The 27306-nt window shown below is 38.3% G+C and overlaps 1 protein-coding gene and 2 long non-coding RNA genes across 4 annotated transcripts; 2 read left to right on the top strand and 1 right to left on the bottom strand.

Annotated features, from left to right (window-relative positions):
- Positions 1-2531: 2531 nt before the first annotated feature.
- Positions 2532-4507, top strand: LOC107594519 (uncharacterized). Its single transcript, XR_001610176.1, has 3 exons — positions 2532-2695; positions 3124-3328; positions 3661-4507. It is a non-coding gene; the product is annotated as an uncharacterized lncRNA (long non-coding RNA).
- Positions 4508-10309: 5802 nt separating this feature from the next.
- LOC107594511 (uncharacterized) lies at positions 10310-15235 on the top strand. Its single transcript, XR_001610174.1, has 3 exons — positions 10310-10422; positions 10748-10801; positions 14891-15235. It is a non-coding gene; the product is annotated as an uncharacterized lncRNA (long non-coding RNA).
- A 1210-nt stretch (positions 15236-16445) lies between these two features.
- On the bottom strand, positions 16446-26192 carry LOC107593042 (zinc finger protein 710-like). 2 transcript variants are annotated; one of them, XM_016282628.1, is made up of 5 exons: positions 26013-26192; positions 18848-20383; positions 17936-18127; positions 17679-17850; positions 16446-17579 (listed from the first exon to the last, which is right to left on the bottom strand). In XM_016282628.1, exons 2-5 carry the CDS (start codon positions 20339-20341, stop codon positions 17401-17403), a joined length of 2037 nt encoding a protein of 678 aa, XP_016138114.1. In that variant the 5' UTR covers positions 20342-20383; positions 26013-26192; the 3' UTR covers positions 16446-17400. The 2 variants fall into 2 exon arrangements, with proteins under 2 accessions (XP_016138114.1, XP_016138107.1); XM_016282621.1 differs by lacking the exon at positions 26013-26192 and adding an exon at positions 22093-22263.
- Between the last annotated feature and the right edge of the window lie 1114 nt (positions 26193-27306).

Here is a 27306-nt window from a genome sequence, read left to right as displayed (position 1 = left end):
AAACGAGTCGGTACTGAGGATAATCTGAATTTTAGGATGCAGCCTTCCGTTTGAGAAGCACCTTGCACCTCCCTCATGCTCGCTAAAAGCCGTAATTACGAGAGTTGTGAGATAAAAGATTATTTTCATTTTTATGTTTTTATTACCATTCGCCTCCCTCATGCTCGCTAGTGTGTAAAAATAAAGAGCAGAACAGTTGCTCACAGCTGTGAGCTCTACTTTCACCCTTCAGAGCTGCACTATTTCTCTTCTTCTCCTCCTCTCCCCACACAACAGCACGCCCACCCAACCCACCAGCATGTGTTTTCATCAGCAGTTTGCTGTGTTACAAGTGTGACTGGGCCTGAACTTTGTGGCGACAAATTTTGCATTAAAAAGCACTCACTGAAATATTCTTCAAAAACTTGAAAAAAATCAGTTCTCTTTCTAACTATTGTTGCAGAAATTGCACACTTTGCCTTTAAAGGCAAAAGCTTAGGGACTCGTGTATGGGGGTAGAATTGTTGCTTAATTCCAAATAAATAGATTATGATCCCCAAATAAATCTTAAAGTTTCACAAACATGAATTAAATTCACAAATAAATAAAATGAGATTTGCAAATAAAAAACATATTCACAAATATATATTTATGTCACAACCACAACTTTGCCTGGCATTTATTTGTGAATCGCGTCCTGTGCATTTGTAGATAGCTGCACGCACTTGTGAATCGTGTCCTGTGCATTTGCGAATTGTGAAACATTTCTTGCGTCAAGACATGCTGACAATCCACAAATATGTGGACTCCACCCACCGTCTACTCAAGCCAATCAGATAACAGCCACATTCGCTGACCAATCGTAGCACGATCTCGCTATAGCCAATCACGTTTTGCTTTACAATCAGGGCGGTCTCGTCCTGAGATAACTTCATTCATCTGCATTGGCTCAAATAGGTCATATAAGGGCCATACAATGGGTACAGTAAAAGATGTTTAAAACTGGATTTCGTTAGACCATTAGACTGTGTATCATACCAAGCCACAGTATTTTATGTTTTATGTTTTATTTATTTGTGAATTTAATTCATGTTTGTGAAACTTTAAGATTTATTTGTGGATCTCATTCTATTTATTTGTGGATCATAATCTATTTATTTGGAATTAAGCAACAATTCTACCCCCATACTCGTGGTACACTGCATCTCTTCCCCATTCAGTGGTGTGAGATACCAGGTCATTCCTATGGACAGAGCATGGCCATAACTTGCATTCCGGCGGCTGATCATTGGAGAGCAGGAACAGAGATGGGACTCGAGGTCAGCTGGTAATCAGCAGACAGCAGCGGGCCTCTCTAATGAAGATGCCTGGCATAGCTGACAAGCTAAAGCAGACGCAGGAGGGATGAATGAGACGGAGTCATATGCTAATAGATGTCACTGTGATGACAGGATGAGGTCATGCTGTGCCAGGCATGTCGCCTCAATGCCAGCCACTACGAATTTCATCTCATCTGCTTTGCTATTGTTTGCTATTATGATGATATTCTTTCTTTTGAACTTTTAGAATCTTTCTAAGAGAATTCTGTCATATATAAATGACACAACATAGAAGTTGGAAAGAAAATTTTTGTACTTGTGCACAAAAAGTGCTGTGAATAGTTGCCAGTGTCAAGATACAGTCACATTTACCGCTGCTTGGTAAATTTTCACAGGCGAAATCCAGTAATTTCAAAAAGAATCCATGTGATGGTGAATTTCGTGTCTGGGTTTCCCCACGCAGATTTGCCAACAAATTCATGTTCACCAACAGAAAGCTGCTTGGTTTGAAAGTGTCTTCTGTGTGAGCTGTGCTGCATACATCTACACTCCCTGAAATTTTGCTAATGTGACCGCACTTTTATGCTATGTGCTTGCTAGGGTGCTCTGAACGGTTTTTAGTGTGTCTCTATACATTCAGAGTGTTTACATAAGGTGGTCTGTTGGGTTTTTGGGTTCAAAGGTGTTTGGTTGTCTGCTAGAATTCTAGATATCATTCGGATTCCTCCTTTAAATCAGTGGTTCTCAACCAGTGGGGCCACAGGATGACTCAATTATTCAGATTAATCAGTTATTGTTATTAATATATTATTATTGATTAATATAATCAAATGCTGATCTAAAATAAAATTCTAAAAAAACACTAACACAAATATACTAGTATTTCAATATTCAAACCAAATATCTGTATTACTTGTATTATTTGAGATGTTGAGCATGTGTGGGGGTGTTGTATTATTATGAGTAACCTTAGATGGCAGACTTTGCAGCACTATATAAAGAGCCCATCAGCAGCTCGCCTGCCATGTGCAGTGCCTATAACAACTTCATTGAGATAGGACTAACTGCAGAACCGCAGAACCATACGTCATGACAGTCTGAGGACAACAGCACCAGACCAGTATGTAAACACTGTAGGGCATAAAATATACATAAATACATCATTCTGATTGTAATGTATTATATGTATCATTTACAATGTAAACATATTTAAAGTGTTTATGAGGAACATTCAGTATTTGGATTCCTTATAATATTTCAAATTATTTTCTGTTGGACAGGCAAGATTAATTTTGATGATATAAACCTGGAGAAAAACTATGATGCACACACAAGTTATCGACAGAGCAAGCTGGCAAATGTTCTGTTTACCCGGGAACTAGCTGTCAGACTGAAAGGTAAACTATAGACCTGAAATGCTATATTGAATTTAACGTGGATAAAAATGAGACTGTAAGGTCTGAAAAATGAGACTGTACTGTATAAATGTCCTAGATATCATTTTCACAACTCACAAACTCAGAACTGTTTAATAGATTATTTATATAGGAAGTTTTTTTTTCTTTCTGAAAGACGTTTGATCAGCTAAACATTTGGCATACTGTTAAATAACAGTACAGTCCATTGAATGTGCTGTACTTCACAGCCTATCCCTCACAGCCTTGTTGTCATTCCTGTCAAAAATTAAATATGGCGCTACCCTGACTAAGGTCTATCATGAAAACTTTCTCACTCTTACAGTTTTGAAACATCACAATGTCACATCTACACACATGCACACTCTCAAACACGCTGCTTTCAAACTCTCTCCCTTTATATCATTCAGGCACCGAAGTGACAACGAACGCTCTTCATCCTGGGGTGATCCATACTGAGCTGGGCCGACACCTTCTCCCCTCTCTGCCTCTATGGAAAAGGCTTTTGTTCTTGCCCCTTTTTTTCTTTGTCAAAACCCCTTGGCAGGGTGCGCAGACCACCATCTACTGCGCAGTGAATGAGAGTCTGCAGAATACTAGCGGACTTTACTACAGGTCAGTAGCTTTTTCTATCACATGTGTTAAATGTAATATAGTAAGATTTTGCTCATCAAGGCCTGTGAGAGGTGTACACAAACTTTCCAAAGTTAGAATTATTAAATATGTATCACCTCTTCCATGACATAATATACTGCCACCAAATTGTAGCACGTTGATGACAAACTTGTGACGGCGATCTTTGTTTTACAATGGATGCCATCGTCATTTAATAAGTTCAAAATGAAAACAAACTGTTTTCACCACTTTTTCACAGTGTTCTCAGACCATTGCTGTTCAATTATGATCATTTCAGGCTGTGATTAATTTCTCTTTTGGTGGTTTTACAGTGATTGTGCACCCAAAGAGGCAGCTCCTCAGGGTAGAGATGATGCTGCAGCCCGCAGACTGTGGGATCTCAGTGCTTCTATGGTGGGCCTGGCTTGAGACAAGACCTTGCCCCGTGAAAATCACTCTCTTCATTTAAAAATCAGTTTGTCACATTTCCTGTGTAGAATGTGCATTTCAAATTTGCAGACTAGTAAATCTGCTACTTTATATCAAGTACAGAGAGCCAGTTTAAGAATGTAGCAAAGTAGTGTTTCGGTGTGCAGGATGAGGCTGGCTCTGTAACAAAGTGCCTATGCAATGAGATGAACTGCAATATGAAGTGTGAATTTCAGCAGTAAATAATTAGTGAGATTTTATATACTGTAATGCCATTAGCCATTTTGCATAGCGTAATTAGACATTTAATGTACCTTTTAAAAATAGATTTCATTGCCAGTACTTATGTAATTTGTTACCATGTTTCACAATAAAATTGTGTAATATGAATTTAGGTTAACATTTCAATAAAGCCTATTTTTGAATAATGAAATAAAGACAATGAATCAGTACCCTCTATAAAATGAGTTTATGGTAAAGGTAAAGAGCATTTTATAAAAGCTGTAGCACAACATGAGCAGGATTTTGGAATAAAATTTGAGTTTTTAAAATTCCCTTACATAAACAGTTTGTTTGAAATCTCATTGTAAATAAGCACATTTAAAATATTACACTTTGATATTGTTTTCATTAAGTGACAAGCATGATTGTCATGAAATGATAATCAAGTCTGTATTAAGAAGAGTAACAAACACTTTACCAATTAGCAAAGTGCCTCAATCTAAAAACTAATTCTCTTTGGGGCTATAATTTAGATGTACAAAACTCAAACATGATTGCTATATATATATATATATATATATGTATAAAGATATGACATGAAATTAGTAAATTATGCAGCTTCAGCAGTATCTGGAAAAAAATAAAGTATATCATATATGATTTAGTAAACATTTTAAAATAATACTGATTTAAACATATTAACAACTATCAGTTATTAAGTCACTGACATTCACAAATGTGCAATCACCAACACACCCTGACCTGAGTGCCCAGCGGGTACAAAGCTGTATGTGTCAGCCACATGCCCTTATCAGTTCTCCGTCCAACAGATTCAGCATCTTTAGCTGGGCTGGAAAAGTGATAAGGAGATGTGAGCAACCATTTGTACATATACTCAACAGTCCTATTGAGAACTCCCATTGCTTCCCTACAAAACTCAGGCACAAGCTCCCACCTGCTCTGTCCAGCTTTATTCTTTTAGCCAAAGGAACATCAAATGAGTCTTCATGACATGTCTCCCCATATACAGTAGGTAGCTGCAGCTGAGATTACCAGGTCCGGGTGGGAAGAAGACATCTGTGATTTTTCCAGTAGCTTTCGACCAGGATGAGTCTAAGTCCGTCTTCCACAAACCATCGTTTTGAGGCAGGAGGTTTGCGTGGTATAGCACAGCCTCACAGTCTGTACGTATGCCACTGTGGAGAGACACCCCACAGATGAGTTTTATTTCCTCTCCACCCCACCTATCTGCACGTCAACCTTGACATGCTATTGGTTCACATTTGGGGATCATAGGTCAAACCCCTTCAGCGGCCAAAAGAGGGTGTTTATTTGTTGTTTGCGCTGTCAGTCCTGATCAAATCAGCCAATGAAAAGGGAAAGGCCATGTTTGGAAGGTGTGTTCATCCCAGGTGTGTCTGAAAGGAACATTCCAGTCTTCACATACATGTCTGCCCATCTCTTCTTCTGCTCCCCTGGCTGCAACACACCCTCTTCAGACAAGAGACAGAACACTTCCTGCTGTAGGTTTTATGGGTTTTCACCTGCCAGATTCACTCAGCCTCACTTGTCACCTAATGCTTAGTAAGAGATAAAGAGATAAGAAATGTGTTTAATGACAGAGTTGGTTTACAAAACCAAGAGGAGAACAATTTTAAAGGCTTAAAGCTTTTGCTCAGTTTTACTTTACAGAATCTCACATGCACACTCACTTCCTCCATGCAGTTCTTTGATATTTAGGCCCTTAAATGATTCACCCAAAAAAGTAAATTCTGTTATTTTTACTCACCCTCATGTCATTCCAAACCTATATGAACACAAAAGAGAATATTTTTAATAATATTTTTGAACTGTTTTTGTCCATATTATAAAAGTCACTGGGGGTCAAAGCAACATTGGACTGCTTGACTTTTATTGACAAAAAAAAACACCCAAACATTTTTCAAAATATGACATTTTCAAAACAGAATTTCCATTTTTTGTGAACGATTCCTTTTACGGGTGCAAGCAGTAACACGCGCTGTTGGCTCTGAGCAATCAACATCACATTAAATTTCCCCACGCACAGGGTGTTTGTGTGTTTGTCATTGTGCGCATGTGCCCCAAGGTGGTGTGGGAATGCAGGTTTGTAGCATTCCAGGCGATACAAACTCAATGTATAGCTTCTGCCTAAGACGAGTTAAAACAAGTAAAACGCTTAATCATCCCTCAATGTGACCAAGAACTTATCACTTGCAATCATGTGTAATGGATGTCAGAGACAAAAGAAATAACGCTTATATCTGGCTCAAAACACAGACACGCAAAGATGCACACATTCACATATTTTAACGCACACCAGGGAGGTGGCCAGACAGCTGTCCAAAGAATTAAATCATGCTCATCGCTCAATGACTCAACAAATGCTTCACACACAGGACATGGTGCATTGGTTTAGTTCTAAGACAAAAATAAACTTAATCTTTAAAGCTCATAATTAATAAATGCCCATAAAAGGCAATGATTTTTTTAGTTTCTTAAATTGCATGATATTCTTTAAAAAAAAAACATTTTGGGGGGATATTTAAAGACATAGTCTTGCCTATAAGCAGGTTTATGGTTTATATGCAGTTATATATAAGGGGATTTTTTGGAGATCTGTAATGAATATATTAATATGAAATATATATTCCCCTATATATATATATATATATATATATACAATAAATCAAAATTCCTAGAAGTACATTGATTTTATTGGTAAATTTAAGTTGTACATAAAAAAGGGCATATGGACTCAACTTTACTGCCGAGAGATGAGCAGTCGTTCTGCCTGGCTGGTTGTTTCGTGAGTGATGGTTAGTGATGTCTTAGCATGCCAGTGTCAGGAAAGGGGAGCCAGTGACTCTGTGGGCTTTGTGGCCAATTATCCAGTTGAGTTCCTCTGGATAGTGTGAAAGTCGCATGCAAAGCAAACAAGCTTCAGTTGTCCTTTATCTGATCCTGGAGTTCCGTCCAAATCAGTCACCATGATCACTCATGTGGATAATAGGATATATGCTAAAACATCTTCAGCACCGGAGCAGGATTACAGAACACACATTCCCAGCATTACTAGCAGTCATCTCCTGTTCATCACTCTAATAAAAATAATAAAAATAAGTTTAGTTCTCCACAAAATAGATATACAGTATATTTAGTGCATTAAGTAAGGAATATTGTCATTTCCTATTGATACAAATGATTACTCTGCAATCTAAATGACATGCTATTCTTAACTAAACAACATATGAATTTAAGTATGTATGAAATTAAGTATGAATTTATGAATTTCAGTACCATTTTAGAAGCATGATATTTAAATATCTGCCAAAGTCTTAATTGATCAAATGTTTGAGATCTTACTGACTGACTGTTGTATTTATTATTTATATTATTAAATGTAATGTTAGGGAACATGCATATTATTATTGATACATTGCTGCAATAATATGTTTATTTCAAAATATGTATTCAAATTGTAATTGTAAAACTAGTTTTATCTGTCAACTGCAGAAATAGTGATGGCCAAAATTGTGTTGCTTTTAGCTTATCTTTGCCTGGATGTGTAATTGTAAATAATAATAATTCAATTTATTTATTTTTTGTCAAAATAAACCTCCACCTTTTGATTTTTGAAAATAGTAGTGGATATTTTATGCTTTTCAACAATATATTTTATAACAGTCACGAATGTTAAAGTGTAAAGTACACATATTACTTGCTTTATTTTAAGTGATTATATTCTGCCTTATACAGCAGTTTGTTTTGACCAACTGACCTTGTGAACTTTTTCCTTTGAGCAGAAACCTGAGCAACAAATTCTTGACTTGCAAAAATAAATCAATTATCATTTAATTTCAAGCTTCATATAATAAAACAACATTCTATTTTTTCCCCTTGGGCTTAATTCAAGTTTGAATAGTATTTAAATTTATTTTTAGTTTATTTCAAAGAAATATGATTATGAACTTGATATTTTCACATCCAGGCAAAGATAAGCTGAAATTATAGCTACATTATCCCAAATGTTTCGAAGAATGTTTAAATCCAGAGAAATAAGCAATTTTAAATAGTGACAGGGATTGTGTCGCCTGCCAATGACGTCATAACCAGGCGTCATCAAACTATGCCTTAGCCTCTTTGTTTATTTTGAATACGCGCCCTCTAGCGGCGAAAAATACACATTGTGCCTTTAAAGAGGGGTACAATGCTGTTTCGTGCATTCAGAGTTGTTTACACTGTTAAAGAGTTGGATTCTCATGCTAAGCATGGACAAAGTTTCAAAAAACAATTTGGAGGTATGACAGAGTGTTTCTGTACCAAAAATCGTACTTCCGGGCTCGTACAAATTTCAGAGTTTTTTTCGATTGTGGCTCTTCATGACGTAGACGAGGGTGGAACTCCTTATATGGGCATTTCTCCCGCGCACACACATAGACCATCGTTTGATACTGAAAGATGGAGCGGTCCCAGCTATAAAAGATCCCGGTCATGATTCAGAACTGCAGACGGTAGGTGAACCTGCATCAAATGTCTGTTTTGTTGGCATTCAGCTCTCAAGTGCTGGTCAATCTTTAGCTCCGCCCACGGCGCGCCTCCAGGAGCTCGGCTTTTTCCGGAGAGAATCGTAAAGCTGTACATTTCTTTTATAAATATGATAAAACTAAAGACTTTTTGGAGATATAAGGATGCAGTACTACTCTATAGGTACTCAAGATTAACATGAGATTGGGTGAAACTGTGTGTGTTATGCCCCCTTTAAGTTAAGGGTTACATTATTACCCAAACATGAAACGTCATGAGTGCACATTAAAACACCTCCCAAATAATGAATATTAAAGAAGGTCTTCAGAGATTAGCAAATCAACTTTCACTATTTTTGTGTCATAACAAAGGGGATGGGGACAGTTACAAAACGGATCAGTTGCGCGGGAGTTTTCATAATCAGCATGTTCAAAGGAAGTGTGTTGAATAACCTGATCTGCATAGACATGGATGCAGATAAAAGTAATATAAGTTTAAAGACGATGCCACTTTTACAGGTGAGCTCAACGTTCGCTCCCTTACTGAACGTTTCTCACTTGCACACTTTATAGAAATACAACACGTGCTCATAACTAGTCAGTATTTCATAAGTATCTTGACACTGTGTGCACAAGCATATATCTATAGACAGTTTATTCATTGCATTGTACGGTAGCTCGCATGCGTTTGAAGTCACGGTTGTTTCACATGTAATTTTGCGCTTGTTTAACTTGCTTAAATCCGCTATTATCGCCAGATTCAACTGCATGTTATCTCTCCTGAAGACGAAATGAGAACTGCTAATTTGATATAAGAGTGGGTCACAGAACGACAGCGAAGAACTTTATTTTTGAAAGAAAATGAAATTAATCACTGTACCTTAACCGTCGAATAAAAACCAGCGTGACACAGCGCTCAGAAATCATTTTTTGAATCCACAGTCATGGCCAAAAGTTTTGGCAGTGACAAATTTTGTGTTTTGCTTTTATCAGTTTCAGATAATTTTTAATCTTGTGCTAGTTAGTAGTAATTTTCCTCACTTGTGTGATGAGAATGTGTCATATATTGCATATATGGAATGAGGTCAGCGCATAACGATCTTCCCACCCCTATCCGGAATGCTGAATCCCTGACAATTTTCAAGCGACAGCTGAAAACTCATTCGAAGCTACTTGATTCATCATAATAAAAAAATCTGTCTCTTTATTTATTCCTTCTCTTTCTAGCTTGTAAAGTCATTTAAATAATCTCTTACCTTCAAATAATCCTGTTTTAATCTTGTTTTGTTTTGCCAACTGAAGTACAACCTTCAACACATTACAAATAACACCTCTGTTTTTTTACTCTGGTGTATCATCGCTCACCCTCAGGCCTGAAAAGTTTTGACTTTTTGTCAACCAACTGCTCCACTTTACTACTGTGTATGGAATGGGGATGTTGCCGTCGTTGATCGGAGAACTCCCGAGTAAGACCAAAATGTCAACATAAATGTTGAAGCTAAAAAAAACACAGAAATATATTTATTTACATCATAATTAATAAAGAAAACATGTGATTGCAGGAAGTCATATGAATCTCTGTATACCATGGCTGCAAATCCACTGCGCTGGGTTCATGTCCATCCTGTGCAACAGCATTACTTTGTAGTGGCAGAGAGCAGGTATTTCAGAATACTTCATTGCCGAGGAAATGACTACATATCCTGCAGACTGAAGGATATTGTGTGTTTTTTTTTATTCTTTTAGTTTTGTAAACATATATGACTTGCACCATCTGAAAAGAAGAAACAATCAAGCAGTTGGTGAACTCAGCGGTCACAGCCGCAGTGTCTCCAGTGCCTTTTTCTCCCTACTCGCAGGCAACAGGGTTCTGACCACTTGTATGGACAACAAGATCAGGTGCTCAGAGATGCAAGTGTCACTGCCAGAAGTGCTTATATTAAATCTTGGATATCCCTCCATTCTCTTTTGAAAATGCACCAGTAGAGGGTGTCAGAGCATCATGGCTACGACTATCATTTAAGCCAAAATAGGTTGTGTTGGCTTTTTATTTTCTTATTAGCAACTAAAAAGTTATATATATTACTAGAATTGGACATGGCATCATTTTCCAAACCGCTTATCCTCTGTAGGGTCATGGGGATGCGGGAGCCTGAAGATTAGGAAATGCATTACGATATGTATTACAAATGTTTTTATTAGCCTTTTTGTGATTTTGTTTCAGGGTATTCAACACTTCCTAAATGGATGGCAGGACTCCTGTACTAAAATCAATTACGTAAGTACATATATTGTTATTATATGTGTAAAAATAATCTCTATCATGACATCATCAGTTCTTTTGATGTTTTTGATCAAAAGAATAATGAAAAAAAAAAGTATCCCTCTCCACAAAAGTATTACGCAGCACAAGTGTTTTCAGAATTGATAAATAAGAATGGTCTCTTGAGCAGCAAAAGAGCATATTTGAATGATTTTGATTAGAAGGATCGCATGACACTGAAGACTGAAGGAAGGGCTCCTGAAATTTCAGCTTTGCCCTCACAAGAATAAATGACGTTTTAAAATATATGAAAAAATTAAGTTATAATACGTTAAACATTAAAATCTCATAATGTTACTGTTTTGCTTATATTTTTGACTTGGTGAGCAGAAGAGAAGAAATCTTGCCTACTCCAAACTTTTAAACAGTGGTATATCATTACAAACGTCACGATAACCTGTTTATAAATCAAAAGAATTACATAATGTGAACAGGGCTTCAAAAATGGTCAAAGAACATACACTGTGTTCCAAATTATTATGCAAGTGACATCAATAGGATTGCGGTACAATAAAGAGTCAGATTTTTGTTTGTTGTTTTTCACATCTTTTTAGATAACTGGTATCAATCTCAGACAGGTTTGTTCAATAGTTTGCCAGGTCTTCTTAGGTAAATGGAAACCCTGCTTAAAGAGGTTCCACATTATTAAGCAAGTCACAGTTCTCATGCAGTATGGTGAGGAAGAAAGATCTTTCTGAAGATGAAAAGTATGAAACAATGCAATGTCTTGCAAAAGGCAAAATGGAGATTATTGAAGTGTCAAAACATTTGTGAGTGACTTAGAGCACAGACGATCTTGGACAGATAAAGATTTATTAAGGAAAGTTTCTGTCAAACAAATTAATTGTATTGTAATGCCAGCTGTAAAAAAAAAAGCCACTGGTGAGCAGCAGACAGGTGTTTGAAGCTACTGGAGTCTCAAGATCCTCTCCATGCAGACTGGCAGTTGTGTGTAAAGCTGCGTTTCAGTCACTGCTAACCAAACCTCACAAAGAGAAACCTGCACAGTGGCTGAAAAAATTAAGTTATAATACGTTAAACGTTATAATTTCACAATGTTACTGTTTTGCTTATATTTTTGACTTGGTGAGCAGAAGAGAAGAAATCTTGCCTACTCCAAACTTTTAAACAGTGGTATATCTTTACAAACGTCACGATAACCTGTTTATAAATCAAAAGAATTACATAATGTGAACAGGGCTTCAAAAATGGTCAAAGAACATACACTGTGTTCCAAATTATTATGCAAGTGACATCAATAGGATTGCGGTACAATAAAGAGTCAGATTTTTGTTTGTTGTTTTTCACATCTTTCCAAGATCTTCTGTGCTCTAAGTCACTCACAAATCTTTTGACACTTCAATAATCTCTATTTGCTTTTCGCAAAATATTATTTGTTTTGATGCCTTTTGCAAGTCATTGCATTGTTTCATACTTTTCATCTTCAGAAAGATCTTTTTTCCTCACCATACTGCATGAGAACTGTGACTTGCTTAATAATGTGGAACCTCTTTAAGCAGGGTTTCCATTTACCTAAGAAGACCTGGCAAACTATTGAACAAACCTGTCTGAGATTGATACCAGTTATCTAAAAAGATGTGAAAAACAACAAACAAAAATCTGACTCTTTATTGTACCGCAATCCTATTGATGTCACTTGCATAATAATTTGGAACACAGTGTATGTTCTTTGACCATTTTTGAAGCCCTGTTCACATTATGTAATTCTTTTGATTTATAAACAGGTTATCGTGACGTTTGTAAAGATATACCACTGTTTAAAAGTTTGGAGTAGGCAAGATTTCTTCTCTTCTGCTCACCAAGTCAAAAATATAAGCAAAACAGTAACATTATGAGATTTTAATGCTTAACGTATTATAACTTAATTTTCTCATATATCTGTGCTCTAAGTCACTCACAAATCTTTTGACACTTCAATAATCTCTATTTGCTTTTCGCAAAATATTATTTGTTTTGATGCCTTTTGCAAGTCATTGCATTGTTTCATACTTTTCATCTTCAGAAAGATCTTTTTTCCTCACCATACTGCATGAGAACTGTGACTTGCTTAATAATGTGGAACAACCTCTTAACTAAGGTTTACTTTAAGTTTACTTCACTATATTACAATTAAATCCTAATCTAATCATGTCAAACTATATATCATTAGAAAGGTCTAAGACTCCTAAATATTTTACCACTGCTTTTTGTTAAAAATTATGTAGGAAAAGTAATAGATTAATTTATGACAAGAGTGCACCTCAAAAATCTACATCACAACAAGAGTTCTGACCTTTGTCACAAAAAGTCTTCTTTGTTGCCTTTTTCTCTATCAGAAATTATATATCAATTGAAAACTTAAAATCTAAAAATTCATCCTTTGAAACCCATTTTAAAATCAGACATTGCATTACCATGAAAATGGTACATCAAAATCATGTTACAAAATGTTTTTATTCATGAATTATAAAAATTTAAGTTTGGATAGTGCACTTTCACATCTATGTTCAAAAATGTGAGTGACAATTAAGAATTGGGAAGGTTGTGGGTTCGAGTCTCGTACCGGCAGGGTATTGTAGGTGGGGGGAGTGAATGTACATCGCTCTCTCCCACCTTCAATACCACGACTGAGGTGCCCTTGAGCAAGGCACTGAACCCCCAACTACTCCCCGGGCGGCGCAGCAAAAATGGCTTCCCACTGCTCCGGGTGTGTGTGTTCATTCACTGCTGTGTGTGTGTGCTCTTTGAATGGGTTAAATGCAGAGCACTAATTCCAAGTACGGGTCACCATACTTGGCCACGTCACTTTTTTTAAGTAGGATTTCCATTTGCCTAAGAAGACCTGGCAAACTATTGAACAAACCTGTCTGAGATTGATACCTGAAATTTACCTGAAATTATGTGAAAAACAAAACAAACAAAAATCTGACTGTTTATTGTACCGAAATCCTATTGATACGTCACTTGCATAATAATTTGGAACACTGTATGTAAAAATGATGCCCCAAAAAGCGGATGAAAACGTACTAACTAAATGAACAATATTGTTTTGTTAATATTGGTGATAAATTAATATAGTTTAGTTTATTCCGACCAGATTTCTAGATTATTCTGCAAAATTGAATTTGAATGGTTGAATTTATGCACATCTGGCCCTTTCCAAAAGTTTTTGTTGGACCATTTTTTTCCCAATAACTTTTTTATTAGAGGTGCCCATTAGGTATGACGATTCGATTCGATTCAATTCACGATACTAATTTCATGATTAAATTTTCTTACTATTTTTTTTTTTTTTTTTACAAAATTAGATTTAAGACAAATTATAAATGAAAAGTTGTCCTTTTATTATTGCTTGGACAAACTTCTGCACATTTCTTTGTGAAACAGAAATATGTCAAATAACAAAACTAAACTGACATTTTAAAACAAACCCTAAATCTAATAAAATAAATAAGACAAAAAACAAAAAGCTCTTCATATAAACAAAGGCTTTGCCTGTGCTCTTTCCATTCAAAACTAGAGGCATCCACTGCATTGGAATCACAATCCAAACAAAGATGCTGAATACATGCAGCATGAGCAGTTTTTTTTATCTAAATTAGATTGTATAATTTGAAATTTTAAAACAAAACCGAATGCTTTGACTTTAGTTTTGTGAAACTATATTACATAAGACATCTGCACGAAACAAAGACAGCAGACGGGCTGAATCAGATGCAATTTCACTCTCTGACTGCAGGTGGCGCTTATGGAACAGCAGCGATACAGCGATTCCTTGGCTGTAAACAAAGCAGCGCAGCGCTTATGAACGCTGCTTTAAATATGCATTATAAAGAGACGAGATTAAACAATTTTTTTAATCTAAACTTTTCTAAAGACAGTCAGTTCCCCTCAGAGATACATTCATATAAACACCCACCCCCAAATGTATCATGATTCATTTAACATCTCAAAAGATTTGAATCGTCACATATTTGTATCTCACGGTGAATAGTTACATCCCTAGTTCCCATTGTAACAGCCTGCTAAATTATTTCTATGCAGGCACAACATGCAGACAGGTCAGTGGTTGTCCAAGCTAAGTGCAGTGTGGGATCCAAAACAGCAAGAATGTTTTGTGATTGGCAGTGTAGACAGGCTTCGTCGAATTCAGGTACATCACGAGAGCGGTCGCCGCCTACACACTTTTCAAAACATGGACCACCTCACCACGGTGCGCTCCATCACAGCATTCCACCCAAGCAGGAACATTCTGCTTGGAGGCAATTCAAGTGGGAGGCTGCACATATTTACTGACTCTTTCATCATCTAGAAAATATAAATTTCTTTACCTGTTTGTTGATTTGATTTGTGTTGGTTTTCTGCTTCCCTCTTTTTCCCCTTATTGTACACCCAACAGCATTTACTTGTACTGTTGTTTTATATAAAATATGATGTATGCTTTTGTTCCTGTAACATTATACATGTAATATTAAAGATAATATAAACTCTTGAATAATCTTATCTTAGTCACATGTTTTCTTTCAAATAATGCCATTTGATAAAGTAACTGAACCTAGATTGTGATTTGTACCTGTATTTTGTTTTTATAATGCATCCTGAATTAAAGGGATAGTTCACCCAAAAATGAAAAGCTGACAGTTGATCTTTCAAGCTGTTTCATGCCACTCAGCGGGTGTTGCATCAGTCCAAAAGCAATTAAATAAAATGCGCCCATCCATTAAAAAAAAAGTGTCTCACACGTCTCCGGGGGTAAACAAAGGACTCCTGTAGCGAATTGATGCATTTTTGTAGGAAAAATATCCATATTCAAAACGTAGTATTCACTTTAATCTGGCTTGCGCTCACTGTTGTACACAGAAGCAGTTCCGGGAGCATGACGTATTGAGGTCAGCGTTGTGCATGCGCCGGTGAGTCTCGTGAAAACCAACATTTGTTAACAGGAGCAAAGGAAGCAAAGTTTCCTTACTTTAGCAAAGGAAAACCAGTCTCCTCTTGGCTTATATCGAAATCCTCCGACATTCTTCTTTACAAATCCTCGTTTGTACTTCTAATTAGTGACCGTCGTTTTGTTTTGATCTCTCCCCTTCGCTTCCGCGTGCGTCACTTCTGAGCGGCGCATGCGCAAAGCCGACCTCCATACGTCATCCGCCCGGAACTCCTTCCCTTTACAACAGTGAGCGCAAGCTACATTAAAGTGATTATTACATTTGAATATGGATATTTTTCTTACAAAAATGCATGGATTTGCTACAGAAGTCCTTTGTTCACCCCCGGAGCCATGTGAGACACTTTTTTTGTTTTAATGGCTGGGGGCTTTTTAATTAAATGCTTTTAGACTGATGCATGCAACACCCGCAGAGTGCCATGAAACAGCTTGAAAGATCAAAGACCATTTTTAATATAACTCAGACTGGATTTGTCTGAAAGAAAAAAATCATATACACTTAGAACGACATGAGGGTGAGTAATTAATGACAGAATTTTCATTTTTGGGTGAACTAACCCTTTAACTCACAAAGTTTATAGTCTAGTCTAAGTCAGTTGAGCACATTGTCCATCTAAACATTCATTTCAGTACATATACTTACAAAAAACAACTTCAAAAAACAAGTTTATTTAAGAATCTACAGAGTTGCCTTGAGAGACCGCTTACTACAAATGTGACGCAGGCTTTATCTCTTTTAATTATACCAGAACTCAGTCAATGATGAAAGAGGCTCATCATAAGTAATTAACTGACTTTTTCAAAGTGCAAAATAAATAGCAAATCAATATAACGGAACAGTAATTCTCCACTCAGAGGTTGTTAAACCAAACTGTAGATTACGCTTAGTTCTGACAACAGTAGTGGTGTTCAGGAATGGGCAGCATATGGTCCTGTACCAGACGAAGAGCAGTAGCTTTGGTACACAGAGCCCAGGCACACGCTCACTCTTTATTTCCTTTTTACCCACACAAGCCTATCTACTCATGCAGATATCCAACCATTTACATGGGCCTTACATGTTTTTTGTTTTACGCTAGAAGTCTCTGTGTTTCTATGAGTTCCTGTAAGTGAAGGCAATGTAAATGAAAATAAGTAAATATACTGCTCTGAGGTACCACACAGATGAAGGCCACAAGGCTGCATGCACCTGCTATTCTCATATTCCCAACCAAAGTTATACTTGGAGGACAGTGTGTATTACATTACACAAGACTGTATGTGTATGCACCGGCATTTTATGATGCTAATGTATTGGGTATTAATGTAACCATGTGATCCACAACATACTAAAATACAGCGTTGATGTTTGTTCGAGCTGGAAGGAGTCAAAGGACTCTTTGCAAAACTATCAGTCCCTTTTTATTAGAGACCCAACCGGAGTGGCTACCCCATGAGATCAACCCCAGGAGGTCAAAATGGCCTTCAACTACCTGCTCATTAACAACTTCAAAAAGGGTAGCAGTGGTTCTCAAGGAGGAACATCTCAATCAACTCATGGTTGATTAAGTGCCAGTACAGGCCATTTGTTACTTAACATTTATTCAGCTTGACTTTAATTCAGTTTTTATGCTGTACTGTAGTTTCCCACATCCTTTCCAAAGTTATAATAGTCAAGTTCCTGGATGGCCACCTCAGAGAGCTTAGTTAGGTTTGGCGCATCATTATTTTCCATATTCTCTGGTGTTGTAAAATTGAAGTTCTCATCCTCATAGTCCTCATGGGGCTCCATGTCTGGTGGGCCATCTATATTAAAAATCAAAATAAAATAGAAAAGGCAGACGATTATAAGGTTTTGCTGCCATGTTAGAGGATGTTAATCATATACTGTTGGGTTCTTCTCACCTTGTCCATCTGGAGAGACGTCCATTCCATGTTTGACCTTCATGTGTCTGCTAAGATTTCCCTTCAGGTTAAATTTACTTGAGCAGTATACACATTTGAAGGGTTTACTGCCTGCATGGAGGTGCATGTGGCCCAGGAGGTTGTACATTCGGTTAAATGATTTTCCGCACACCTGTGGAAAGCAAATCAAAAGAGCTTTACAAACCAGATGGAAAAAGTGTCACATAGAGATGTGTGAAAAGTGTTTGAAGTTTTACCTTGCACTTGAAAGGTTTCACAGGCAAGTGTACGATCATGTGAGTTTTGAGGGTTTGTTTCTGGACAAAAGATTTGAAGCACACATGACACTGGAATGGCCGGACACTGGCGTGGATTAACATGTGCCTCTTCAGGTTTGCAGACAATGTAAACTCTCTGGCACATACATCACATTTAAACCCCTTTGTCCCCTGTTAAAAACAAGCAACAACAACAAGTGAATAAACTGTACATGTAGAATAAATTTGAATTTTTACGTCAGCAGTAGATAATTAGTCTGAACAATTAGCATGTCTATGAAAATATTATGTTACTGGCTGAAATATACTGCATTGTATTTTAAGGTACTAATGCAGGCTACATAGATTTTCTGCTACAATGGACATTGTTCACAGGAAAATGGCTGTGAGTGAGATTGAGAAGAAAGAAAATGGAGGGATGAGAATGGAGAAAAGATGCCTTTACTATTTTACCATATTACACTCTTACTGAATGTACAGTATTAAAAATAGATATTCCTTTTGAAACAATAATAAAAGGAGGAAGACCTTTGGAATCTGCTAGTTAGATGATAAATGTTACACAACAGAGTTCAAAGAGTTAAATCCAATGAATTAGAATCATTGGTTGAGTTTGCAATTAAGTAAAGTCAAACCCAATGCAATAAACTATAATGGGGCCCCAAAAAACTTAGCGAAAACACTGCTTTGCGTTACTGCTAGATGACAATCTACAATAAACAGACAGAATTATGTAGTATTGGCTAATAATAATTAGAACAAAGATTGATAATGTACTAAAATAAAACACAAATTTAACAAAGACTCATTATACATGTAGGATGTGACCTCAGCATAGCAAACAACAACAAACATACATAGTTGTTCAAAAGCACACTATTGCTTCTGTACCTTAGTAGCACGGGCCTGAGGCTTGTTTGTCTTGTGTGTGAGGGAGTGTTGGCGTAGCTGATGCAGCTGAAGAAACTGCAGGCCACACTGACTGCAGGAGAAGGAGCGCTGCGTTTGGTGCTTCAGCAGGTGATTCTGCAGCTGGCTGCGGTAGGCGAACGACTTGTTGCACTGGCTACACTGGAAGGTGGAAGGTCCTTGGTGGCTCACCTGATGACGCTTCAGGTGGGCGTAGGTGGGAAACTCCATGCTGCACTGCGAGCAAACATGGCACCGACCTCGTTCGTGCTTTACTTCGTGAGCACGGAGTTCACTAGGGTATGCGAAACCACGGCGACAAAAACGGCAACTGTAGGGCTTAACGTCGGTGTGCTGCAGCATGTGCCGCTTCAGGTGGCTGGTCTGGGTGAAGCCCTTCTTGCACACGGTGCACTTGTGTGGCCGCGTGCCCTGGTGCGTCAACAGGTGCGTCTGTAGGTGGCTGGGCTGCTTGAAGAGTTTTCCGCAGTGTGGACACGCATGTGGCTTGATGCCATTGTGGCCCAGGATATGTGTGACCAGATTGTATTTGGAGGTGTACGACTTCTCGCACATGCGGCACTTCCAGCGCTTGAGGCCCTCGCCGACGTCCACGCAGTACGACTCATTGATCTGGATGTTGATGTCCAGTCGGTCGATACGGCGGCCACGGGGTGCCTCTCCTTCCACTGGCTCTGTCCAGAACATCCCCTCGCTGTTCTCATCGAAGTCTCCGACCGCTTCCATCTCGCCACCTTCATAGCCCACCTCGCTCGGCTGAAAATAATTGCTCATTTCCTCGCCACCGGTTCCTGGTTTCCCCATGCCATTTCTCCCATTATCCCTGTCCTCAGTTACCTCATCTACTCTTTTTTCATGTGTGTGGCTTCTGTTGCGTGATGGTACCTCATGAGGTGCGTGGCTGTGGCCATGGGAATGTGGGTGTAAATGTGGATCGGGTGGAGTATGCATACTCTTGGGGTCTCGGACACAGGTGGAGCAGCAGTTGTTGGGTTGGGCTTTGGGCAGGACCCTGTAGCTGGAGGGGTCGACCATTTGCATGCCTTCTCTGGGCACCATGTTGTTCATCATGTGAGTGCAGGAGGGCAAACCTGGGGTCACGGCTTCTCCTTTAACGTGTGTTGCCATGTCTTGGTGCCCTACAGGGGGTTTGCTGTTCTCGGGTTGACCCTGCCACCTTCTCTCAGCACAGCTGGAGTGCATGTGCCCATCCTCACCCAAATTCTCCCCAAGATAGTCGCCGTTGGCGCCTATAAGCTGGTCAGCATACTCGTAGTCCATTCTCTCACCTGGTGGAGCGGGGGACTCTTTGGGGTCTCCGGTGTAAAAGCCGTTGGGGGCGATGGTGGCGCCAAAGACCTCGTTCTGGGAGATGAGTCCCAACACAGCAGCTTGAGCCAGTGACAGGACCACCACAGGGTCTGTCTGTGTCCCTGCGTCCATCTGCTGGTGCATGGCCTCAGAGTAACATCTGACCAGCCGCTGTGTCTTCTCCTCCTGTAAAGCACACATACAAACGCACGCAGATTACTTTAGTAGGCCTGCATGATCAGTTTGTCTATTTGTTCGAAACTACCCAAGATAATTTGCAAACACGTATAGCATGGACTAGATGTCATTGGGGAAAACACTTTGGAAACATTACTGATGTGGTACATTTGTATAAAAAAATTTTTTTTATTGAATTTTATAAACATTAAAACATTTATTTATATTTTTTGTAATGTTCATATTGGCACCTATGTAATAGATAATGACTTCAGCTAGGTGTGCAGCCATATTTCTTTACATTGCAATACAATGTGAAGGTTAGAGCCTGTCAGACCAACTTCTGAAAATGAGGCAAACTTTGTCTAATGTAAATACAACACAGTAGAATCAAAAACAAACAGCCTAAAAAAAATCTGCTTTCAATAGGTGATTTACTTATCTTCGGCTGCTATCATAAACATCAGCATGTACATACAAACTGTAAACTTCTATATTAGTACGTTTGTGATGATCTGAATGTCAATAACCTAAAATTTTAAGATATTTTGACTATTTGAGCAACACTGAACCAAACTGCATTAGTGGCACCAAACCGAATTGACTGTTTTCAAACTAGTTTCAAACACTCCCCACATCTGGCTTAGTTTATAAAAGTAACCCCATCCCAGTCTCCCACAACTGGCTAAAGCCATATCTGCCTTTGCAAACAAACAACTGCAGTACTATTTGGTGCCACTAGTGGTGCAAAAAATATACATCCAGGGGCAAGGGATAGTTCACTAATAATTGAATAATTGTCTTTATTTACTCATCCTCATGTCATTCAAAACCTGTACTACTTTGAACAATGTTGGTAACCCAACTGTTGTGCTTGCCACTGACTTCCAATGTATGGTCCCAAAAAAAAAAAAAAGCCTTAAAATATCTTCTTTTATTTTTCCACACAAGAAAGTAAGTCAGGTCTAAAATGACATGAGAGTCAGTAAATGATGACAGAATTTTCATTTTTGGGTGAACTATCAGTTTAAAACAAGGTAACCCAGTCAGCGCTGTCCAGTTGTTTTACTTACTACCTCATCTCACTCACTCAACACAAAATCACATTCCCGCAGACAGGTGACCCTTTTTAAGGAGGATTCCACACCTTAAGAAAATTCTAACTGCTTAAGCGTCATGCAAATGATGTAACAAAAATAATTGTAATGATAATTGTGCTAGTAGGCATTTTCAAGAACAACTGTATTTCTATGATCTTTAAAAAGACAGGGAGATGCAGACTGAGGAAAAGAAAAGGAAGAGAGACAGACAGCAGGGAGAATGAGTGAGTTAACAGAAAGAGAAGAAGAAAGAAAGAGGGAGGGGCAGAGAGTGGCTGGACGAGTGAGTGAAAGCAAGAAAGAGAGAGAATGAGAAAGAAATAGAGATTGAAAAATGTAAGGGAAAATTAAGGATTAGTGTGTAAGAGAGACAAAGAAGACTACAAGCATCTGATGAATTTTGAAACTGAGCAAATAATTAAATAATCACTGTGAATAAAACATTACATCAATTAAAAAAACAAGAAGCAATCAAATACATAAAAATATTCCAAGCCATTCGACCAGGCCATTCATTTGGGCCATCCAGTTTAGTGAACACACACACACATAAACAAACAATCTGTTAAACAAACTGAGCCCTCAGAGGGCACTGGAGCAGTTGCAAAGGGAACTCACCACATTTTTCTTGGTCTGTGGCTTCAGGTGTTTGAGAGATCTCATTCTGACGCAGAGTCACAGGTTCGAATTCACCCACTGCCCTCCCCTTCATACATTATATGTTGTCTGTACCAGAACAGACACTCTCTCCTCTGTGTTTCTTGCACTCTCTCTCTCTGTGTATGTGTGCTCTCTTTTTCGTCTCTCACTCTTTTTCTCTCTCTGCTTTCCCCTCCCCCACTCCCCTCTCTCTCTCTCTTTCTCTGGCACAAGCAAGAATACACACATACACAGTGCTCTTTTCCCTCACTCCCTCCCCCTCTTTTTCATTCTTTTTTTTCTTTCGTTCGTTCTTTCTCTCTGTTCCTTCCTGAAACTCTCTCCATCTGTCTCACATAGACATTCTCTCTTGCATACACTTGTGAAACATGTTTGAAAACACAAACATTCATGCTGTGAAAAAAGATTATGAGCTTAGCCATAAACATATACGGATACATGTACATCACAGCAAGCACACAAAGAGAAGATGCACTTGAAAAAACAGAAGGAAGCGGCAACAAAGTAAATAAAAGGAATACACAAGACGTAATCTATAAAACAATACTTATTTGAGATCAAATTAAAAGGAGTACATAATGGAAATGCATAAGCAGATGAAAAAAAAGGAAGTGACAGGTTTGATATGTAAAAACAATGCTTCACCACCATTCTCTAGGCAGGTTGACAGAACAGAGGAAGAGCAAGCATGCATGCATCTGAGAGAGTCTGTGCCAGACGAGGACCTCTTGGCCTGTGCGCTGACAAACAGGGGCGTTCAGCACATCTCTGTTTTAATGCTCAGCAGACACTATGTGATGTGCATTTATGGTCTTACATATGAGTATCCATTAAATCTGTGTCAAGCTGGTACGATGCATTTAAACTTCGCTGTTCTTTAAAAGCCTTCACATTCATATGCCACACTTTCCATGTGAGTGTGCACAAATACAGTCTACATGATTCTGACTCTCTCTCTGGCACAAGCAAGAATACACACATACACAGTGCTCTTTTCCCTCACTCCCTCCCCCTCTTTTTCATTCTTTTTTTTCTTTCGTTCGTTCTTTCTCTCTGTTCCTTCCTGAAACTCTCTCCATCTGTCTCACATAGACATTCTCTCTTGCATACACTTGTGAAACATGTTTGAAAACACAAACATTCATGCTGTGAAAAAAGATTATGAGCTTAGCCATAAACATATACGGATACATGTACATCACAGCAAGCACACAAAGAGAAGATGCACTTGAAAAAACAGAAGGAAGCGGCAACAAAGTAAATAAAAGGAATACACAAGACGTATTCTATAAAACAATACTTATTTGAGATCAAATTAAAAGGAGTACATAATGGAAATGCATAAGCAGATGAAAAAAAAGGAAGTGACAGGTTTGATATGTAAAAACAATGCTTCACCACCATACTCTAGGCAGGTTGACAGAACAGAGGAAGAGCAAGCATGCATGCATCTGAGAGAGTCTGTGCCAGACGAGGACCTCTTGGCCTGTGCGCTGACAAACAGGGGCATTCAGCACATCTCTGTTTTAATGCTCAGCAGACACTATGTGATATGCATTTATGGTCTTACATATGAGTATCCATTAAATCTGTGTCAAGCTGGTACGATGCATTTAAACTTTGCTGTTCTTTAAAAGCCTTCACATTCATATGCCACACTTTCCATGTGAGTGTGCAGACTATGTTTCCAATAGCATCTAGGTCAATCAAGCCTAATGCTGCGCTATAGACACATCACATGATAAGTTTTACATTAGAACAAAGCAAGAACATTTTATCACAAAAGTCATCCCATGTGGCAAGGCCTTTAAAGAGTCACAGTGATTACAGCGTAGTCAAAACTGCATCTATATTTTCCACAATCTTTCAAGCCTCATCACTGTGTGATATTACATAGGGTACATATGCACTAATTTGTTATTATTTATAAATCGTGCCCATTATTTTTATAAGATAAACATGTATTGTTATTATCAAAATCTCAACAGCAATGACAATAGAGCATTAAAAAATTTTAACTACCATCTGTCCCAACTACCATCTGTCCCAGCCAATGCATCTCAAGTAGAGCTACTTTTATGAAAACCGACTGTTAGATTTGTGAAGGTTAAAATGGTAATAAGGACCGTCAATATCATTCACATCTACAGATACCTGAAACAAACGGCTGGTGTCCCTAAGAGAGTGTGTGATAGAGGGAAACAGGTGTTGCTTGATTTTACAGTATTAAAAATAGTAAATGCTTCCTAGAGCATAACTGACAACCCACACTCTCGTCAACTTTGTCTTTATAAGAACTAAGATTTAAAAATGCGATTCACTCCTAATACAAGCTGATATCTGATGATGGCCTACATGTTATGCCATGTGACAAACCTGTTCATTACCATATACATATGTAAAAAAAAAAAAAAAACTTGTGATGGGTTTTTCAATGACCGATACTACTTTCTAAATAGCAGAGCACCCAGTGGCCGATCTATAAATATGTATTACTAAATTACTAAACATTTAAATTGTGACAAAGGAGAGTACACCAAATAGCATAAATGAAATCAATATATATTCACAATATTTACTCAAATTTCATTACATACAAATGTGTTTTATCATCAATCTACAAAGCTGTTCGACAGACTTTGAAACCTGCATGAAACACCCGTTCTCACCATATTCTAACTATAACCACAAAAGGCAATGTGTGAACAGCCCTTCAACAACACGGACGAACGATAACTTTGCAATCACTTTTAGAACGACAGCCAATCAGAATCCACTGGACTTTAAAGATCTGGCGCTTTTGTAACTGCATTATATAGTTGTCTTTAAAATAATCCACGTTATGTTGCGTGTGGTTATATAATTACTGTTATAGTTATCTCTTTATAGTTACCATTCTTGGTATGAGCGACCTTAAGTAAGTAGGTGTAGTTAATGGCCTTTGCCGATCATTTCAAAAACACCATATCGGTCCATCACTTAAAATATCCACTTCATAATCATAAGAAAATCAACACATTTTTGGACGTCGTCTTCAAAAGTCAGATTTAACCATCATGCTTCGTGCAAAGTGAGTCCGAACACTTGATGCAAACTGTCACCCAGATAGTAAAAGTTCACACTGTGATGCTGCTGCTCTTTCAGCGCGCAGAGCTGGTCTGGAGATGCGACAGTGATGCACCTGACCTGCGGTCAGAGATGTCGACAAACATTCGCAGTGATAAAACCGGAGACCGTATTCTTTCACTCTCAGCCTTTCATCTTAAAAATATGACACCAAATATACCCTTGAACCTACACTACAACAAATCCCAATTCACTAGCCAGCTAGCTACATCTTAAAACTTAGCCACATTCTTCAGCATCAACAGCTACATTCCATCTAAATGCAAAGCTGAAAAAAGAAACTTAAGAGAGGGAAACTTGAATCCAGACCGCATGAGGATGGGCCTGTCTTAAGTTTTGCTCCGGTCATACAGTGAGCTAGGCTAACTGACGGCGAGTGTGGCCTGCTCTATTCGTTTATGCGGCTCTTTTTCACTCCCTCCAGTCCCCTCCCGACGCCATCTGTTTGTGCCATGAGAGAACGTGGAAGTAAAAAGAAAAGGCGACATTTTGGCTCTATAAAATGACCCACATACTGAATCGCTCTCTCGGAAATACAGGTGCAAATCGTTATGTAGATGTCAGATGAAAAGCGGAAATGTAAATATCAGCATCCAGTTCAGAGTGCACATTATTTTCTGAGGCCAGTTAGCCAGAAATCGGTGAGTTTCGCTGGGATAGACAGTGGGACAGCCGGGTTTTGTCGGGGGCTACACGATCAGTTTCGTTTTCTGTTTCTATGGCAATAATGAACGGACCGTTGTCGAACTTACCACGCTCCAAAAATCGGATGTATACGTAGAAAACACTTTGGAAGATTTGAATGTCGCTTTCTAGTTTGAATTGTTGCTGGTCTGGTTCTCTGTGTTCGGCAGGAAGGAAGGAAGGAAGGAAGGAAGAAGGGAATGAGAGAAAGAGTGACGTGAACGAATAAACAGCCCGGGCTCCTCCTCGCTGTCACAAGTAAATGATAGAGAGCTCGTGGCCACAACATAGCTGTCTATACCCTCGCTTGATTGCAAATATTGGAAACGCAGACAATTATATTTGTAGAAGAAAAGAATGACAGAATCTGAGAAATCTGATCTAATGAAGTGATATGCCTCTCAAAGCACACAATCTATAGATTTTAATCTTAAAGCAGTATGTTTATTCTGTATTTGTCTTCAACGTGCACTTTTGTTTGGGGTAATTTATATAAATGATAGGACTTATTCAAATAACGGACGTTAGAGGACGCTATTGTCTCACTAGGCTTATTTACGCATCTCTAGCGTAACCTGTGTAGTTTCTTGCACTAACAGAAGAGGTCGCACTGTTATTATCCATAGTGAATCACTTCATGAGGTCAGTCGAAGCCGAAGTCTGAGTGGTTTTCATTCAATTACAATATATTGGTTTATTAAGTGTACATTAAAAAAGCTGTCACTCAGCTGCTCTCCCCTGGTTTCCCATTGAAGCTGAGCAGGGTTCAGCCTGACCAGTACCTGGATGGGAGACCTCCTGGGGAATACTGTCATTGTTGCTAAAAGAAGGGTGTTTCGCATGTGGGGGTCCTATTGTGTAACCCTGCCATCCTGGTCAATTTGCATATTGTCCTTCATCAATCATGACCTCCTTATTATTCCCATATTCTCAGGTGGTGGTAAAGGGCCCATGTGAAAAATGCTGTAGCAAGTGTAAAGTGCTGTAAAACAGGGTTCCAAAGTTGGCCATTATTGGCCAAATTACATGCTTGGACAGGGATTTAGGTGTGACAGTAAAACAGTACAAAGTATGGGTTTAGTGAAAGAATAAATAGTGCATTAAAGGGGTCATATGATGCTGCTAAAAAGAACATTATTTTGTGTATTTGGTGGAATGAAATGTGTTTATGCTGTTTAAGGTTAAAAAAATATTATTTTCCACATACTGTCCATAATTTTTTCTCCTCTGTGCCCCACCTTTCTGAAACGCTTCGATTTTTACAAAGCTCGTTGGTCTGAAAAGCGAGATGTGCTCTGATTGGCCAGCTATCCAGAGCATTGTGATTGGCTGAATACCTCAAGCGTGTGACGGAAATGTTAC

The sequence above is a fragment of the Sinocyclocheilus grahami genome, unplaced genomic scaffold (assembly GCF_001515645.1).
Source record: "Sinocyclocheilus grahami isolate Dianchi unplaced genomic scaffold, SAMN03320097.WGS_v1.1 scaffold10.1, whole genome shotgun sequence".
NCBI lineage: Eukaryota > Metazoa > Chordata > Actinopteri > Cypriniformes > Cyprinidae > Sinocyclocheilus > Sinocyclocheilus grahami.
The sequence above is the reverse complement of the archived record's forward strand: the minus strand, read 5'-3'. Positions and strand labels throughout refer to the sequence as shown.

Excerpts from the sequence above, each read along its gene's own strand:
- LOC107593042 (XM_016282621.1), bottom strand. The coding sequence starts at position 22,137 with ATGAGATCTCTCAAACACCTGAAGCCACAGACCAAGAAAAATGTG. Across the intron at positions 20,384-22,092 it reads CACAGACCAAGAAAAATGTG|GAGGAGAAGACACAGCGGCT; the intron begins GTGAGTTCCCTT and ends TGTGCTTTACAG. Across the intron at positions 18,128-18,847 it reads CTCAGGCCCGTGCTACTAAG|GGGACAAAGGGGTTTAAATG; the intron begins GTACAGAAGCAA and ends TGTTTTTAACAG.